Source organism: Ctenopharyngodon idella, chromosome 21 (genome assembly GCF_019924925.1).
Source record: "Ctenopharyngodon idella isolate HZGC_01 chromosome 21, HZGC01, whole genome shotgun sequence".
Classification (NCBI taxonomy): domain Eukaryota; kingdom Metazoa; phylum Chordata; class Actinopteri; order Cypriniformes; family Xenocyprididae; genus Ctenopharyngodon; species Ctenopharyngodon idella.
The window spans coordinates 20806700-20825674 of record NC_067240.1 but is presented as its reverse complement, the minus strand read 5'-3'; the positions used below and the strand labels follow the sequence as shown (position 1 = coordinate 20825674).

Below are 18975 nucleotides of genomic sequence, written 5' to 3'. Positions count from 1 at the left end.
TACAAATAATTCAGGACTGTGTGAGTGTATGGACATGTATGTGTTTATGGGTGTCTTTCAGAATAAATATTTTAAAATTCTTGTTGCCACAAGGAACAGGATGATCCATTTGATTATGCATATTCTCTGAACCATTAACAAGTGGTTAGTGCATGTTGAGAGAAAGAAAACAACTCCCAGTAACATCCTGAGGCTCACAATACTTACACTAGCCCTGCTTTTAGGAGTGTAAAGAATAAAGAACATAGAAATAATAAATAAAGAATATATCATTCTTGAGTGTCTTTTCCATTGAGGATTAGGCAACTCGATTGCCTTTGTCAACTTCTCCTGTTTCTCACATGCATGTGAGGGAGGAAGACAAGAATCAGGATTCAATTCGCAACCAATAGTGAAGTATATAATTTTTGTGTCACTACAAACATATAGTCCCATCCAAGCTCATACTATACCATCAGTTGAGCCAAAAGTTTCATACTTGATAGCCTTGACATCATTAACATGACCAATAATTTCCTGAAGATTGTAAACAATCTATTTATTACATGGCTTCTGCTCCATGGTGTGTGTGTGTGTGTGTGTACATATATATATATATATATACACTATATTGCCAAATGTTTTGGGATGCCTGCCTTTACGTGCACTATTTTTACGTGCAATATTTTAATCCGTAGGGGTTTAATATGGAGTTGGCCCACCCTTTGCAGCTATAACAGCCTCAACTCTTCTGGGAAGGTTTTCCACAAGGTTTAGGAGTGTGTTTATGGGAATTTTTGACCATTCTTCTAGAAGCACATTTGTGAGGTCAGACAGTGATGTTGGCGAGAAGGCCTGGCTCGCAGTCTCCGCTCTAATTCATCCCAAAGGTGTTCTATCAGGTTGAGGTCAGGACTCTGTGCAGGCCAGTCAAGTTCCTCCACACCAAACTCGCTCATCCATGTCTTTATGGACCTTGCTTTGTGCGCTGGTGCGCAGTCATGTTGGAACAGGAAAGGGCCATTCCCAAACTGTTCCCACAAAGTTGGGAGCATGAAATTGTCCAAAATGTCTTGGTATGCTGAAGCATTAAGAGTTCCTTACACTAGAACTAAGGGGCCAACCCCAACCCCTGAAAAACAACCTCACACCATAATCCCCCCTCCACCAAACTTTACACTTGGCACAATGCAGTCAGGCAAGTACCGTTCTCCTGGCAACTGCCAAACCTAGACTCGTCCATCGGATTGCCAGACAGAGAAGTGTGAGTCGTCACTCCAGAAAACACTTCTCCACTGCTCTAGAGTCCAGTGGCGGCGTGTTTTACACCACTACATCTGACGCTTTGCATAGCACTTGGTGATGTAAGGCTTGGATGCAGCTGCTCGGCCATGGAAACCCATTCCATGAAGCTTTCTACGCACTGTTTTTGAGCTAATCTGAAGGCCATATGAAGTTTGGAGGTCGGTAGCTATTGACTCTGCAGAAAGTTGGCGACTTCTGCGCACTGTGCGCCTCAACATGCGCTGACCCCGCTCTGTGATTTTACGTGGCCTACCACTTTGTGGCTGAATTGCTGTTCCCAATTGCTTCCACTTTATTATGATAACACTAACAGTTGACCGTGGAATATTTAGTAGTGAGGAAATTTCACGAATGGACTTATTGCACAGGTGGCAACCTATCATAGTACCACGCTTGAAGTCACTGAGCTCCTGAGAGCGATCCATTCTTTTACAAATGTTTGTAGAAGCAGTCTGCATGCCTAGGTGCTTGATTTTATATACCTGTTGCCATGGAAGTGTTTGGAACACCTGAATTTAATGATTTGGAGGGGTGTCCCAATACTTTTGGCAATATAGTATATATATATATATATATATATATATATATACAGCTGATTTCAAGACAATTGAATTTTCTGATTATTATTTCATACAGTATTTTCTGGCTTTACAGCAGCTCAATAGAGTCAATAGACAATTGTGTTACAAACGGTGGCAAATCAGAGAGTGGAAAAGCAGGAGCAGATCAGATGAATTAATGAGAATGCTGAACGTAAGAATACAATTGAAGGTTGGTCACTTTATGTGATAAAAACTCATTTTTGAAATTTCAGCCTGGCTGACTCACAGAAGCAGATGAAACACCATCATCTGACCCGCTGGCTGTTAAAACTCTTTCAACCAAACCTCCCCATTCAAATTGGCTGTTGCACAGGAGGGAAGATGGCCCAGATACTCACATTTACCTTGACAGCATGAAAAAATTACCCACTAGAAATAACCATAACAGCAAAGCACAAAGTTATAATCCGTTCTGCAACCCAGCTGTAAAAAGTTTTTGCTTTTATTGCTCATCGATAATACAATAGAAGAAGTCATGGCAGCATGCAGGTCTGGATGCAAGGTTTCACAAGACTTTCAAGGGACTCGATTTAGTGAAAATACTGTTAGTTTACTTGGGATTATAAGATTATAGATTTACAGCAGCTCACCAAGAAAAACTGCAGCTGTGAGTTCGAAACAGATACTCAGGTAGTACTTAGCTTCATCATTTACACATACTTGACAAGGCAGGTGTAACTGCTGCCTTCTTGGAACACAAGCATCAATTATTATTCATATCAACGCTTAGCTGGGGTTAATTTAGATTTGTCCTACATTTGACATGCTGCGTATTTCCCCAAAGCACCAAAACTGACCTGTTTATGTCAGTATTTCACACTGGCGAGAGGCATTTGTGGAACTACTGTTGCCATGGAGTTTTTTCTTGCATTTTCTCTCTTGTTGTGCCACTGCTGTCCATCTATGTGCTGGAAAATAGTGCTAAAAGAGCCACTTAGTTCTTCAGAAACCCAAGAACATGGAAGAATATGAAATGTGTTTGAGCAACTATATTTAAAATGTCTTATCACGTAAACCTAAAAGGGAAAGTTCTGAAAAATGTAATTTTTTCATAATTTTCTCATCCTATTGTTGTTTCAAACTCGTATGACTTTCTTAAAGAAATGTTGTGCCAGGTTAGAAATCAATGATGTCAAATGTTTGCCTTGTATGTCTCATTAATATATATAGCTATAGGCCTATTTATTATAGATTCATTAAGTTTACATATTACAAAAACGTTAGGGTTTAACATTTAGATAACTAACGTTTGGGTCCCTCCTGAAAATCATGGCATAATTTGCACGTTTGTGTAATAGATTATTTTAACAATTCTATTCGTATGTGTTCCCAGTTAGTCTAATTAGATTCCATACAGCTGGCATGAGACGCTGGGGGTTTCGTGAGATGATTTTAGGGAACTTATGAAACCTTTAACTGATTCATAATTAACTGCCATGAGCATCCTGGAATCCGTGCGGACTGTTTCCCCTGTGTTAATAATAACATGCACAGTGAACATACACGCACATATACGGCAGATACCTTCCCAGACAGCATCATTCATGATGCTCGTCATAGTGCGAGGCTCGTGTACCCTCGTCAGAGATGCGTTCGTGTGACAGGATAGGCTACTTTCCGATTGATGCGTCATAGTAGTTTTCAGCCGTATCATTTTTGGCGCGATTCTGGAGATTTAATTCTGACATCGGAGACTGATTGAAGCGTCCAGTTAAGAACAATGGACTGCACTTTATTGGCATCTATTTGGCGTAGCTGGTAACTCATGTTAGGTCACCTGTGCGAGCAGGCAGGTGGTCTCAGAGAATACACGTAGACAGTTAGTCGGTTTGAGAAAAGCAATTGACTCAAAACTACCACACACGCTTACAAAGAGGGACAGGATGGCAAAAGAGACGCGAGGTAAGTTCGACTCATTCATTCATCTTCTCGTGCGAATGCCTCCACGACGCTGATAGAAAATTACTGTTGAAATGCATGTCATCTCAGACGGTCATGGACGTGCCAGCACGCGCTCTTTGACTCACGAACACAGCAGGGCATTTATGAGATCTCTGTGAATAAGAGCCAAAATTAAGTGTTCATTTATTGTAAACATGTTACACATGTGGTTTATTTGTAAATATGATTTAGGTTAGGCTATTTCTAATTAAAGCTAAATGTATCCAGGTTATGGACTCTTTATAATGAAATGAATTAGTTTATATGACTATGCTTTCATCATTATTTTTGATACGTGCATGTTTCCGGCGAATCTGCTCACGCCCACTGTCTAGCTATCATTTGGAGACAGGCTACCAAATAAGCTTCTCAAAAGTTTATGAGAATCCATTGAAATGTTCATGTATCATGGGTGTATGTGGTTGGGTTCTGTCTGTTATGAGAGTGATGAGTGAAATCCCATGTTTGTTTTTAATTTAATCATAGTCCACACTGTCATTGTGCATTTACATCCTAAATATAATTTACATCATATCATAAGTGGCTTTTTTAAATAATACACATTCACTGTAAAAGAAAGAAGAAGAAAAAAAAAAAAGAAAAAAAAAAAGCTACAGTGAGAAAGATACTATATATGGTATGGAAAATGTCATATTAAGAAGAAAATAGATGTAATATTACTTGTAATAGATGTAATATTAAATAGAGTGGAAATGGTGGTTTATGGAAAAATTAATGGAAAATTATGAATTACCAATAATTTAAGGTGACAAATTATATTCAACAACAACAAAAATGTAGTTTTACATTGAAGTATTGTTAAAATCACCTTATAATGTACTGTAAAAAACAGTGATAGGAGGTTCCTGCATCACATTTGATAATATTTTATTTAAATATTTTAATACTTTATTTTTACATCATCTTTGTGTGCACAATTATGTGTACCTGTATTTATTATGTGCCCTTCTTTATTGCACCATCTGTATTATTCTGGTCATCAGTATATTTTAAGCAAAGCAAATTTTAAGAGTCTGATTCTATTAATATTTTTTGTCATCTGCCTGTTTTTTGTTTACTGTACATTAATAGAATCTTTTTACAATGTGCAAATACTTATTTGTGGATATTTTCAAATTCTTCCACAAAAAAAAGTTTCCCAATAGTGAGGCATGTGTGTTTTTAAAGATCATGTGTCACATGGACAATGCTTTTTGTTCATTGCATGCTGTTTCTCATTTTATACTTTTACCCATCCAATGACATAAATAGAACGCTGTTAACATGGTTACCAGGAAAATGCGTTCATTAAATTCTACCATGCACAGTATGCTATTAAACCCAACTTTGTGTGGCCATAATTTCACAAAGAAAAGTGTGTGGCCCCATCTACACCATATTTTATAATCCATCTAATACACTAATGACAGAAAATGAGGAAATCTTGATCTATTTAGGGACAATTATTGCTTCTGACATTCTGAGATCATATAATGTTGTTTGATTTGGTTGACAGCAGAGTGCAAAAGGAAATTTCAATCCAGTTTCCGTCAGCTAACTATGCGATACTTTGTCTCAAGATGCATGTTTCAAGTACATCAAACAGCGCTCACTATCTCATCTGATGTGTTTCAATAGCCTCAATTAACCTGTGTCTCTGTCTTATTGAGCCTCACTCAGTACATGTCTGATCAGACATACAGTAATTACAAACACAAAGGCACCGTTGTGCCCTGTGAGTGATGCTCTTGTTTCTCCGGTTATGGTGGCACTGGCTCAGCCACAGACACTGGATTGGACAGCTGTGCGGTCTGATGTTTTTGTTCTGTTTTGTGGGAGAAGCATTGACAGAAATGTGATACTGAAAAACAAAAGCCACCTTTCTGAAAGTAAAACACCTTCACAGTTTATTTTAGTTTATATTCACAGTTGAAGTTTACTTTACATCTTTTCTTGATTTTCAGGTGTTAAAGCAACTTGTCCATCTTTTTTTCCTCACTCTCACTTTACTATCCACACAGTTATACCATATCACTTAATACATAGAGAAAAAAATGGTTTATGCATATTTTAGTTGTAGTTTAGTTGTAATTGTTGGTAAAATAACATGTAAATGACTCTGACACAAAGATAATGTGATGTGATTAAAAGATAAATGGAGAAAGAGTCAATGGGGGAAAGTCTGGCATTACAGCGACATTGTAGCCTCAGTTCTGAGGATTCTGTCAAAGCCTCAGCAAACTTTGGATATTATCCAGGGCTCCAGAATACCATATGAGGATGGTGTCTTGTATGGTTTGGAAGTTTTGAAGCCAAACAAAGGCTTGTCTTGTAATTAATGATCATTAGAACCAAACATATTATTTTCCATAATTAATGGGGTCCAGATTTAAAGCCCTTGATTCTGCTTTGTACTTGTCTTATGAAAATCTATAAGGATGCACTGATAATAAAATTCTAGGTCATATAAGCCAATAATTATTTTATGTTATGCTGACAACCAATAAATGTCCAATATTACAATTCTGTCCTATTTTCTCTTTATTAAAAATAAAAACAAATATAAATAAAATTACTCATTTTAAATGCTTCAAGTGAATATAGGGATCACATTATAATGTACAGTATGAAAATGCTTTGAGATTTTCTTATTAAATATTTACTGTTTAAAGAACAACCTTTGAGTGTTAGATGATGGTAATGGTAATCTAACTGAAAAATAGGGGAAATAATTTAAAACATCTCTTTGCAGATACCGATATGGTACTGAATATAATGATATTTACTATGAATATACAACATTTCTGCCAAAATAATATTGTTACTACAGTAAATTTATGGCATGTTTTGGGTTATGGTGACATATATACATAAACTTTCTAATTTTTGGTAGTCCATAAGTATGTTTTTCCTCACCAGTAAATGTAAGGTTTAATATGATTTGAACCAACTTAAGCACAGAGTCATTTGAGGTTCCAGTACAAGCTCACAACACGTTTCACACAGCGCTGTTCAAATTGGACTGGGCCATGCGGTCGAAACCGGCCTGCCCTGCTCTGTCCAGCGGGTCCTGCAAGTAAATAAGTCATGCTGTTTTGTCCGCTTCTGGAGTCAATGGCTTTGTTATTTTCCATGTGCAAAAGAAAATGGCAACACATCATGTAAAATTACAATTTTGCAATTTTGTAGTCGCACAGACTGGGAAAATGGTCGTACAAAAGTTCTTTCAGGCGTTTGAATTACAGAAAACATTTCTGTCTGTTAAATTCATAACCCTAACCACTCCATACCACCATAAAAGTTAATATGACTGACTCATGCATTACAAATCTTTTAAAGCTGGTTTTGTGTGAGAAACAGAGTGAAATTTAATGCTACGTTCACGTCATGTCGTAATTACCATGATTGCAAGATGACAACGTGATGTTCTACTCAAAGCTGTTCACATCCTCGGACTGGAAATTATGCCTTTCTGTGCCAACACTATCAATGCCTAAATGAATCTGCTCCAGTCAGGTGGTACAGTGGTCACAAATTCCCAGGTTACAAGTTGAAATTATGAGTTCTACGAGGACATGAACGCTTTTTACAAGTTGGAATCTTGTAATTATGACAATCACGGTGTTTACAACATGACGTGAATGCACCTTAAATTTAAAATTAAATTCTCAAACAGCCAATGCCACATTTTAAAAACACAAGATCCGGAGTGTCTATTTACACTAAGTGCAAATAGTGTCCCTTGTTTGCAAATGCTATTTAAATTAGCTTTGCCCAATAATGTCTGTTTGGGCCACTCAAGTTTTAGGAAAGACACACAGATTTCAGTGTCTTCAGTGGTGCAGCAGTAGAGAGTAAGGCTGGCAGACCTGGCTTTTAATGCGATCGACACGAGTTCGAATCCGCCTTTTGCCGAGCCTGCATTTATTTTCAACAAAGATGAAAATAATTTTCCAAAACTTGAAATAATCTGCGAATGAGTGTTTAATAATATTAAAAGTGTTTATTGGGTAGGTTTAGGGGAAGGTGTAGGGAGGGTTTTTATTCTCCCAAAAAGGCAGCATCCATTTAATAATTTAAAAAAATATAATCATTCACACTCTGATATTATTGCATCCTGTTAATGTACAAAAATACTGAGGTGCAAATAGTATCTGCCAATATAAAGGATAGATAGCATCTAATTACTGTTTACTCCTATTGAAAATAACTGATACTTTTACGTGGTGTAAATAGAATCTATCGCTAATTTCACCTAGTGTAAATAGCATATCGCTTAGAAAATGCTGCTATTGTCACTTAGTGTAAATAGAATATATTGCTATTTTCACTTAGTGTAAATACAAATATATTGCTATTTCCGCTTAGTGCAAATAGCATCTACAGCTATTTGCACTTAATGTAAATAGCATCTATTGCTAAGAAAATATTCACGATAGCGTCCAGACCAATGCACGACAACGTTCTTTTTATTATAAGTATGCACTGTGAAGTACGATGGATTCGTTCCCTCTGCCGTTATCATGGTAGTTGTTGTGTGGACTTTTTAGTGCACTGTTATTCTGCAAAAAGACGCAAGAAGTGAACGCAACTCCATTAGAGCCTTTGTACTTATGGAAAGCAGTGCAGTGGAATGCAAAAATGCATTCTGTGTGAATGACAAGGAAAAAGTTGATAGATTGATGCTTTCTTATGAGTGTGTGTGATATGGTTTCTTGCCTTTCCTCTCTTAAAGCCTTAACTCACAAAATTCTGTACACTGCATGGGCTGTTAAAAGTCTATTTTTTTTTTGTAGGATTACTTGGTTCTTAGTGGAAGCCTTAGGGCATCAGTTTATGAGAAGCCCTCAGTGGCAGCCGGTTTCTCAGAGCGCCAGCAGGGCTGAGTGTTACTGATATAGTGATATAGATTTAGTCACCCCTGTCCACTGCAGGTTCCAGACAAGCAGCGCATCCAGACTTCTATCTGTCTGATCAGAGACTGATCCATTGTGTCAGGACTGCATGTGGCAGACAGCAGGTAGACATAAAAGCAAGGACACATCTGCCAAAAATAAAAAAATAAAAAAGCTGAAGACAACAGTGGCAGAAACAAACAGAAAGCTTGAATGCAAGAGAGAAAGTGACAGATATATAGTCCAAGACTGAGAGGTCAAACACTGCAGAGATAAAATGGATTTCTTCTAAATTCATCCTTTCTGGTTCATTTATTCTGCCAGACTACATCTCTCTACTATTACAATATTATTTTATGCCAAATATCTCAAATTTTTGTCAGTTGCTGATGTATTGTAGTATATTTTGAATGTTTTAGTGGCATGTCCTCACATCTGAAATACAAATTTCAGTTTGCAGTGTTGTCTCAATGTCAAGCACTGCCCTTGTCCAGCTGTGTAAACAAGTCAATATAGTTAAAAAAATGCAAACAGTAGAGGAGAGTTGTTCTCTGTAGTACAGATTCTGCCATTGGCTCTGTAGGATGCATTTTAATAAGGAGATGTCTAGTGAAATGAACTCAGTTTTAGTGTTTCAGCTCAATGTGAGATAGACTTCCGTCTTGAAGCCGGCATATGGTGAAAAACAACTAGTGTGTATGAATTAAAGAAAAAAAGGGAAGATACTACTTCAAGTCATAGTTCCATGGTTGACAGGTTTTCAAATAATTTAAAGAATTCTGTCTTGGTTAGAAGCTGCGAGAGAAATAAAAGTATTGACCATCAAAGGAATAAAAATAAAAGGCCTCAACAACGAGCCTTGAGGAACTCCTGTAGTACGAACAGCAAAAGATGCTTGAGAGTCACAATCAAAGCTTGAGACAAAAAGAAACTTGGCAGGAGTATGGAGTCAACATAGTTTGAAATGTTATTTTGAAGGGACAGGTGTGTTAGAACTTGAATAAACACTCTTGGAATCCAATGACTGAATGAAAACTGCCTATAAAGATGAAACATGAGAAGCTTGTGACAACCTGATATGAGTTGTTGATTGTAAGTTGTGGTAATACATTTATCATATAAATTATTATTACTATTACTATTAGACCACTGTAGACAAGAGGTGTCAAAAGGAAAATAGGTAGTAGTAGTGTTGGTTACAGGTGTGACAGTTTACAAACCTAATTCCAAAAAAGTTGGGACACTGTACAAATTGTGAATAAAAAAGGAATGCAATAATTTACAAATCTCATAAACTTATATTTTATTCACAATAGAATATGGATAACATATCAAATGTTGAAAGTGAGACATTTTGAAATGTCATGCCAAATATTGGCTCATTTTGGATTTCATGAGAGCTACACATTCCAAAAAAGTTGGGACAGGTAGCAATAAGAGGCCGGAAAAGTTAAATGTACATATAAGGAACAGCTGGAGGACCAATTTGCAACTTATTAGGTCAATTGGCAACATGATTGGGTATAAAAAGAGCCTCTCAGAGTGGCAGTGTCTCTCAGAAGTCAAGATGGGCAGAGGATCACCAATTCCCCCAATGCTGCGGTGAAAAATAGTGGAGCAATATCAGAAAGGAGTTTCTCAGAGAAAAATTGCAAAGAGTTTGAAGTTAACATCATATACAGTGCATAATATCATCCAAAGATTCAGAGAATCTGGAACAATCTCTGTGCGTAAGGGTCAAGGGCGGAAAACCATACTGGATGGTCGTGATCTTCGGGCCCTTAGACGGCACTGCATCACATACAGGAATGCCACTGTAATGGAAATCACAACATGGGCTCAGGAATACTTCCAGAAAACATTGTCGGTGAACACAATCCACCGTGCCATTCGCCGTTGCCGGCTAAAACTCTATAGGTCAAAAAAGAAGCCATATCTAAACATGATCCAGAAGTGCAGGCATTTTCTCTGGGCCAAGGCTCATTTAAAATGGACTGTGGCAAAGTGGAAAACTGTTCTGTGGTCAGACGAATCAAAATTTGAAGTTCTTTTTGGAAAACTGGGACGCCATGTCATCCGGACTAAAGAGGACAAGGACAACCCAAGTTGTTATCAGCGCTCAGTTCAGAAGCCTGTATCTCTGATGGTATGGGGTTGCATGAGTGCGTGTGGCATGGGCAGCTTACACATCTGGAAAGGCACCATCAATGCTGAAAGGTATATCCAAGTTCTAGAACAACATATGCTCCCATCCAGACGTCGTCTCTTTCAGGGAAGACCTTGCATTTTCCAACATGACAATGCCAGACCACATACTGCATCAATTACAACGTCATGGCTGCGTAGAAGAAGGATCCGGGTACTGAAATGGCCAGCCTGCAGTCCAGATCTTTCACCCATAGAAAACATTTGGCGCATCATAAAGAGGAAGATGCGACAAAGAAGACCTAAGACAGTTGAGCAACTAGAAGCCTGTATTAGACAATAATGGGACAACATTCCAATTCCTAAACTTGAGCAACTTGTCTCCTCAGTCCCCAGACGTTTGCAGACTGTTATAAAAAGAAGAGGGGATGCCACACAGTGGTAAACATGGCCTTGTCCCAACTTTTTTGAGATGTGTTGATGCCATGAAATTTAAAATCAACTTATTTTTCCCTTAAAATGATACATTTTCTCAGTTTAAACATTTGATATGTCATCTATGTTGTATTCTGAATAAAATATTGAAATTTGAAACTTCCACATCATTGCATTCCTTTTTTATTCACAATTTGTACAGTGTGCCAACTTTTTTGGAATCGGGTTTGTAGTAGTGTAGAAATATTTACAACAGTTCAAATATATCAAGCAGTGTTCCAAGAGTGATTTTATACAGTCCAACTTAGAGTTTTCACCTTTTTGTATCACTCCTTTTTAGTGTTGGAGAAAGTTACTTTTAAAAGTAAAGCCTTACAATATTGTGTTACTCCCTTAAAAAGTAACTAATTACGTTAGTTACTTTTTATGGAAAGTAATGAGTTACGTTACTTTTGCATTACTTTTTCTAATTTGGGCTGGGCTTGCTTGTTTGTTTTTTGAATAACAACAACAACAACAACAACAAAAAAAATCTATTTTTGGCAAATGTAAAGGCCCTTTCACACCAATAGTGAAATGAATAAGCCTCAGGCGAAAGGAAATGCAAATTTAAAAGTAACTCAGATATTTTGTTGTAAATTTAAAACGCGCTACTTTACTAGTTACTTGAAAAAAGTAATCTTAATGCGTAACTTGCATTACTTGTAATGCATTACCCCCAACACTGCTCCTTCTGTCTGTTCTTGCTTGTTTTAGACAGATTGTCAATAGTGGTAGGTATTTTTCAGTGACTATTTCTGCAGGTTACATGGTTACACCAGTAGTTGGTGACAAGTGGCTATGTTTAAGGGTGAGTCATTTGACACACTGAATTGATTTGTTTAAAAAGGTGATTCATTCAGGAACTAAATGGTCTTCATTAATGAATCATTGAACCATGTACTCAACCGATTTGCTCAAAAGCACTCAATCATTCAGAAACAAAACAACACCTGGGGTCTGATGTATAAACGACAAAAAAGGCACTAAAATGTGCATACTCAATTTTCCACACACATATCGGGATTTATAAAAAATAAACTTAGCGTAAATATGTGTGCACCATACGGGAGCTCTAGACCATGCGTACGCACTGGAATGAGTGAAGTAATGAAGTAAACAGAATGATTTTAAACTCTGTTTTCCATTTAAATATTTCAATTTCCACATTTAAATTAAATGTCACTCTCCTTAATTGAGTTAAGCACCGAAGTTACATGAAATCATTATCCAGAAGTTACAACATTTTTATATTAATTTAAATATAAATATTTGTAGTAGGCGCGCTGCTTTTGAACACTTTCACGAATACTCACGAATAATGATCAATGATGTGCACTTCGTCTAAGCAAATGGGTAGCTATACTCACACTGTACTACAACCTCTGCTGAACGCAGATGTGCTGTTGGTGTCATACACAGAAAGACAGTAGCCTAAAGATAACCCATTTCATGGTCTTCCCAATATTACATGAAAAATGTCATTGTATTTGGGATAGATATTGAAGGAAACAGTAAGTTAAGCATGTTTTATTTTTAAAATGTTTTGTTAGTGACGCGCCGAGTCATACAATAATTTACAATGTTTCAATTAAAAATATATAAACATCCTAAAATATAGGCTATGTTTACCTTATAGTGAAAATTGCATAAATTTGATTTAAAACAATTAAAATTACTATTTGGACAGTGGAAAAGAATGAGAATAAATCTTAACTGAAAATATTCTGAACAGTATTTTTTACAAGTTTGATTTATTTTTTTCTGAAACAAGACAAGGATAGTGAATGATTTTTTAGCAATGTAATGTGATATTTTTCTGATGTCTTGTACTGTTAAACATGCTGTCACGTGGATGGGAATATGCATGGAAATGATATGCAGATGAAGTAATTCCTAGTAAAACTAGGCATTGTAAGCTCCATATATGGTGATTTCGATATATGGAAATTTTCGATTTTCTTTTATGCGTACGCACACTTTTAGGATGCAGTGTCCATGGTGACTGATTGTGGCGGGAAAACAGAACAAAGGAGCACATGTGACAGAATGAAAACCAAAACAAACAGAACATGACGTGACTGTGACAGTGATGTGTGTTGCAACACTTAAACTTTGGCTTTGTTTGGAACTCCTTGTGTTGGTGGAGCAGCAAACACAGACACAGTAACTGGAAATGTTGTGTCTAAAATGTACGTTTTTTTTAACAAACTGCTGAATAAAAGCAAAATCACAGTCACCTTGTTATTCCCCGTTGTACGCACATTCTTTTTAATCTAATACTATGATGCGGTTGATGCCTTTATTATCAAGTGCTAATGTTGGCACATAATTTAATAAATCTTTATTTTATCACTAAGGCAACCAGCACCTCAACTGGGGAAAAGTAGGAACAAATTAAGGGGTCTCTTATTAACACCGGGGAAAAAAAAGAAAGTTTGTTAATTAAAACAGGCAGGATGAGCAGTTGTTTTTTATTTATTTATTTATTTCAACACTCATTTATGTAACATCAACACAGAGAGTAAAACATGTAGGCCTACAGCATGTTTTTACAAAATGCGCTGTCACTTTGCCTTTTTCTGTCTAGTCTTTTTTTTGTGGTGGTTTTGCTCTGTTTTTTTTTTTTTTTTTCTCCAGAAGTATTGGATTGGGGTAGAGTGTAGATTGTGCTACATGGTCAAAGGGTATCAGGAAAATGTTTTCCTCAAGTATCTAAAAGCCCTCTGCTGCAGGAGCTCCTGAGAGTCCTTGAGAAAAGAGATTTAAAAGGGGGAAAAAAAATGTGAATCAGGGCGGTTAAAGGACTGGAAAGAAAGCGGAACAGCACTAGGGAGGTCAGATAAAGTTGAAGGTTCAAATATGGCCATCACAGGACTCAGAGTCAAAGGAAGTGTTACTGTATTGAATATATGTCTGGCTGGATATTTTGTGAAGTGCGGAGGTCTTGCTCACCGATTACAAGCCTCATTTGAAAAGTGGCAAGATACCCTTGCCAGGTGTGAAACCATCTGCTTATCTGAACACAGGTATCCATCTAGAGTGGATCCATTAGTGGGCTTAATGATATGAAAAATGTGACACAAAAATGTAGCTTTCTACAAAATAAACATACCAAATGACTTTCTAATGAATTTATGTTTTAAAATTATGTTATCTGGTTAATTATGGATTCATTCATGCCCACTGTTTGATTAATTCTTTCAGAGCTGCCCTAAAGTCCTTAACAACAATAACACACACACACACACACACACACACACACACACACACACACACACACACACACACACACACATTATTTGTATATTTAGGGGTTTTGTAACACAATTTGTTCAGGCGTCATATTTTAGCCTACATGCTGAAATGAATTACCACGTTTTATATCCTGATAAATCATAGATGACATGTTTGTACTCAAAAATGCAGTGAGGCATATATTTAGATGCGTCACATGGAATTGTATAATAAACCTTTCATATATGATATTCATTCAACGCACAAAATTAACCTGTTTTCATATATAAATGACAGTTAGTGCAAAATCACACTTAATGTATTCCAATCCAGAAATCTCAAAAACAATGATCTTATTTTACCTGATATACTGTATGTAGTTATCAGCTTTGTGGCAACAGACTCTGTCATCATTTCTTGTAGCTGAATACAAAATAAGGCATTTTGTGAGAAGACAAGGTTTAGGGATGATTTATGTTGTATAGAAATCTAATCTCCCTCCTCCCCACGGTTCTTTGAGTGATTGTTTTTTGAGAAGAGATGGACCTTTCATTTTACACTTGTTGTGACCAATTGTTCGGCCCTCTCTCCAACATTATCAACCTTAATTCTGCTTGAGTTGCCATGACAGCTTGTTGTCAACACCTATGCTTTTCACGTTCTGTCAGTTTTAAATACGGTCAGATGCAGGGGTATCATGCACCTATTTTGTTAGAGGAGGTACTGGCAGTGCTGGCTCACTTGGTGCCCTAGGCAAGTTAAGACATAACAAATATAAACAGAAACATAACACACATATGCGAAAAATGATAATAAAATGGAACTGTCCAATATAATATAAGAATTATTGCATTCAGGTCTTCGTTTAGAGTATGAGAGGACAGGCTTTCAAATCCTAATGTACAATTTTAATAAAAATAAATAAATAAATAAAGTTTAGATTGACAGCCAGGGATCACAATAAACTTTCTTTATATGGAAATTTCTTTGTATTTCATGACATAAAAACATAGTTATCAATTATCAAAAATACAAGTTGTTATTTGAATACACTACCATTCAAAAGTTTAGGGTCAGTTTTTTTTTTTTTTTTAAAGAAATACATACTTTTATTCAGCATGGACACATTTAATTGACCAAAAGTATTATTATTATTTTACTTTATTTGACCATCTGCATGCTCTGCAGAAAAGAAATAATTTTCTTGTCTTCCCTGTAGAAAAAGTTGATATTTTCCTCAAAATCAAAGAAAAGTGGTAGAGAGTTGGTAGGTAAATTATGTATTTGATAATGGTAGGTGTGAATTAATAATTTTCCTATTTGCTTTGAAAGGTTATGTTTAATTGCACAGGCTCAGATGTATTCCAATCAATTTTTGAATTCCATTTGTTTTCAGACAAAGCTGGTGAAATAACTATTGATTCTAAAGATCAATTTAGCATTCACCTTTTTATCCGCCCTGGAATGTAATCCAAATTAACGCATGGAATGATCATTTAGCAGAGGAAATGCATTCCTAACATTCTCTTTCCTCAACCTAGTCTTTAAAATTGGCTGTGTTCAAAGGCAGTTTAGTTTTCAGCTCGTGTCTGTGCCAGTGAAGATTTCAAGGCAACTGCAAGTATATCAAAGAGCCATTAAATGAATCACAGGTGTGTCCGAGGTACTTAGCAAAAAGCACATCATTAATCATTAAATAAAGTATGTAATTGTTTTTGATTTTCTTCAATCCAGACAAGATGAAATTCCCTGAAAAGTATAAACACTTCATTGAGAGATCAGTTATCAAAGCTCTGCGTTTCCATAAACTATTAATATTCTAGCAACGTTGACAGTTGTTGTGATGTTAAGAGTCGCTGTTCTATTAGTTGCTCTATTCTGCATGATGCCGCTACCGTAACCAATGAATGAAAGACGTTATGCAATATAACCATCAATACCTATTAAAATAAACCTTTTCAAAGCCCTGTTTGCAGCTCTGTGAAGTCGTCTGCTTTGAAGACGTGTCTTTTATACTCTCTCGGCCAAAAGTCTTTGAGGAACTGTAGTTCTTTACTTTAGAAGCCCAGTCTCTGTTGTACTTTTAGACCCAGTGTATGAAAACACATTATTGCTGCAAGCACCAAAACTCCCAGACTTATTAAAATCCAGGCTTTTGTTTATGTTTGCATCTATTCCTGGGTATATTTACGAGAAACAAACCAGAAGATGAATAGCTTCATTATAACCCCACAGGGGAAGGGGAATGAGTGTTTGTATAAAGGGGCTTAGAGACATCAGACTGTACACTGTAATACCTTTTTTAATAAGACAAGAGGAAGAGAGCAGATAAGGTAAAGTGAGATAATAATGTTTCAGCAGTAGAAGCTCCAATTAAAACTGTGCCGCTTGTATACCACGAAAAAATACTAATTAAATCTTTAAATCAAAAAAGATGCAATTAGCTGATTTGATTGCTTGACATTGGTAAGATCATGCAAGTAATTGCTCCTCAAGTTAGAGAGCTCAAAATTTTCACTGATTATGTAAACTACAGCGATAAAGAGTGAATTCAGCACAAGTTGTGTATCGTGTATGATCTCAAAACTCTAAAAATGTTTAATTGTATTAAAAAAAGTATACAATGTACATAACATTGAAAGGACTGAAAGATTTTTAAACTCAAAGACAAAAAATAATAAATTAGTAGTACTGCTTTAGGTGTCATGTTATGGACTCTTATTTTGATGTTCTATTTTGTTTCCCTTAGTTCCTGTTTCCCTGCTCTGTTTAGCTTTGGTTTTCATTTGGTTACTTATAATTATCAGCTGTTTCTTATTTAGTTCATTGTTATCTTCTTAAGTCCTAATATTGGTTCTGTTCCTTATCCGGTAATATCTTGTGTTTATTTGTTACACTGCCTTCGTTTACTCCTGTGATTCCTGAGTTTAGTTTGATTAAAGGACTATAGCTAATATAGCTAATCCCTTCTTCTGCTCATTCTTGCTGAGTACATTACAGAATACTGGACCCTCAAAACGAGTATAGTTAAGTGGTGGACTCACCAGCAGTGCATCTCATTCTCCTCGAGCTGAGGACGTTGCCCAGGTGAAAAAATGTACACTTCCATAATGTACTTAAAGTACTCTATTTTTGTGCACTAATTTTGTACTTAATATACTACAAATTCGGTAACACTTTAGAATACTGATCCTTCATTAATGATTAACTACACAGGAATAAATGAGTAATGCATTATTAACACTCTAGTAACTACTATTAACTAACAAGAAACTCTGATTAATGAATTAGTAAGTAATAGTGCTCAGTTGAATGTGGTAGTTCACTATTAGCTAATCAGTAACTACCTTTTCTTTCATACCTCCTAGAGAACTACTAAGAACTACTATATACAGGTTCATAATTAATGTGAATAATGCATAATGTATAATTAATTCTAAACTGAAGATCATGGTAACCCACTAGTAATGACTGAAGTATTACCAAATCCTTCAGAAGGAATTACTAAAAATTTGGATCAGTATTCTAAAGTGAGAAACGTGATAACTCTCTAGTAACTACTGAAGTCATTGTAAACTTTTGAGGTTTTTGTAAAGTATTGGATAGTAATAACTCAAGAGTTACTACATAATTCTAAAGGAACTACTACTTATTTGGATCAGTATTCTAAAGTGAAGATCATGGTAACCCACTAGTAATTACTTAAGTGTTACCAAATACATCAGAAGAAATTACTGTACAAAAATGTACAAAAACCTCAAAAGTTTACAATGACTTCAGTAGTTATTAGAGAGTTATTATGTTTTTCACTTTAGAATACTGATCCAAATAATTAGTAATTCCTTCTTAAGTATTCGGTAAAACTTCAGTCATTACTAGTGGGTTACCATTACCTTTACTTAAGAATTAATTATGCATTATGCATCATTCATGTTAATTATGCCTGTATATAGTAGTTCTTAGTAGCTCTCTGGGAGGTATGAAAAAACAGTAGTTACTGATTAGCTAATAGTGAACTACCACATTCAACTGAGCACTATTACTTATTAGTTCATTAATCAGAGTTTCTTGTTAGTTAATAGTAGTTACTAGAGTGTTAATAATGCATTACTCATTTGTTCCTGTGTAGTTATTCATTAATGAAGGATCAGTATTCTAAAGTGCTACCACAAATTCTTCTTTAGTACTTCTTTAGATGATCTTAAGAACATCTAAGTGTACTCAACTGTGCTATTTTGAGACAACATAAATGTGAACTTAAATGTGCTATTAACATACTATCTCTGTATTAAAAAATGTATTTAGTTACCACTTGTAGTACACTTAAACCTACAGTATCTTTCATACACTTTCTTTTCATATACAGGTTCAAGTGTACTACAAGTGGTAACTAAATA

General features: G+C 35.9%; 1 protein-coding gene across 2 annotated transcripts in view; it reads left to right on the top strand.

The window, feature by feature from the left end:
• Positions 1 to 3422: 3422 nt before the first annotated feature.
• The window catches only part of plrdgb (PITP-less RdgB-like protein), a 102566-nt gene continuing 87013 nt past the window's right edge, over positions 3423 to 18975 (top strand). For both annotated transcript variants that reach the window (XR_007927028.1, XM_051876601.1), the window contains exon 1: positions 3423 to 3788. Coding sequence is in view for 1 of the 2 variants with exons in the window: in XM_051876601.1 (XP_051732561.1) it covers positions 3770 to 3788 (19 nt within the window). In the remaining variant the exon portion in view is untranslated. The remainder of the gene's footprint in view (positions 3789 to 18975) is intronic.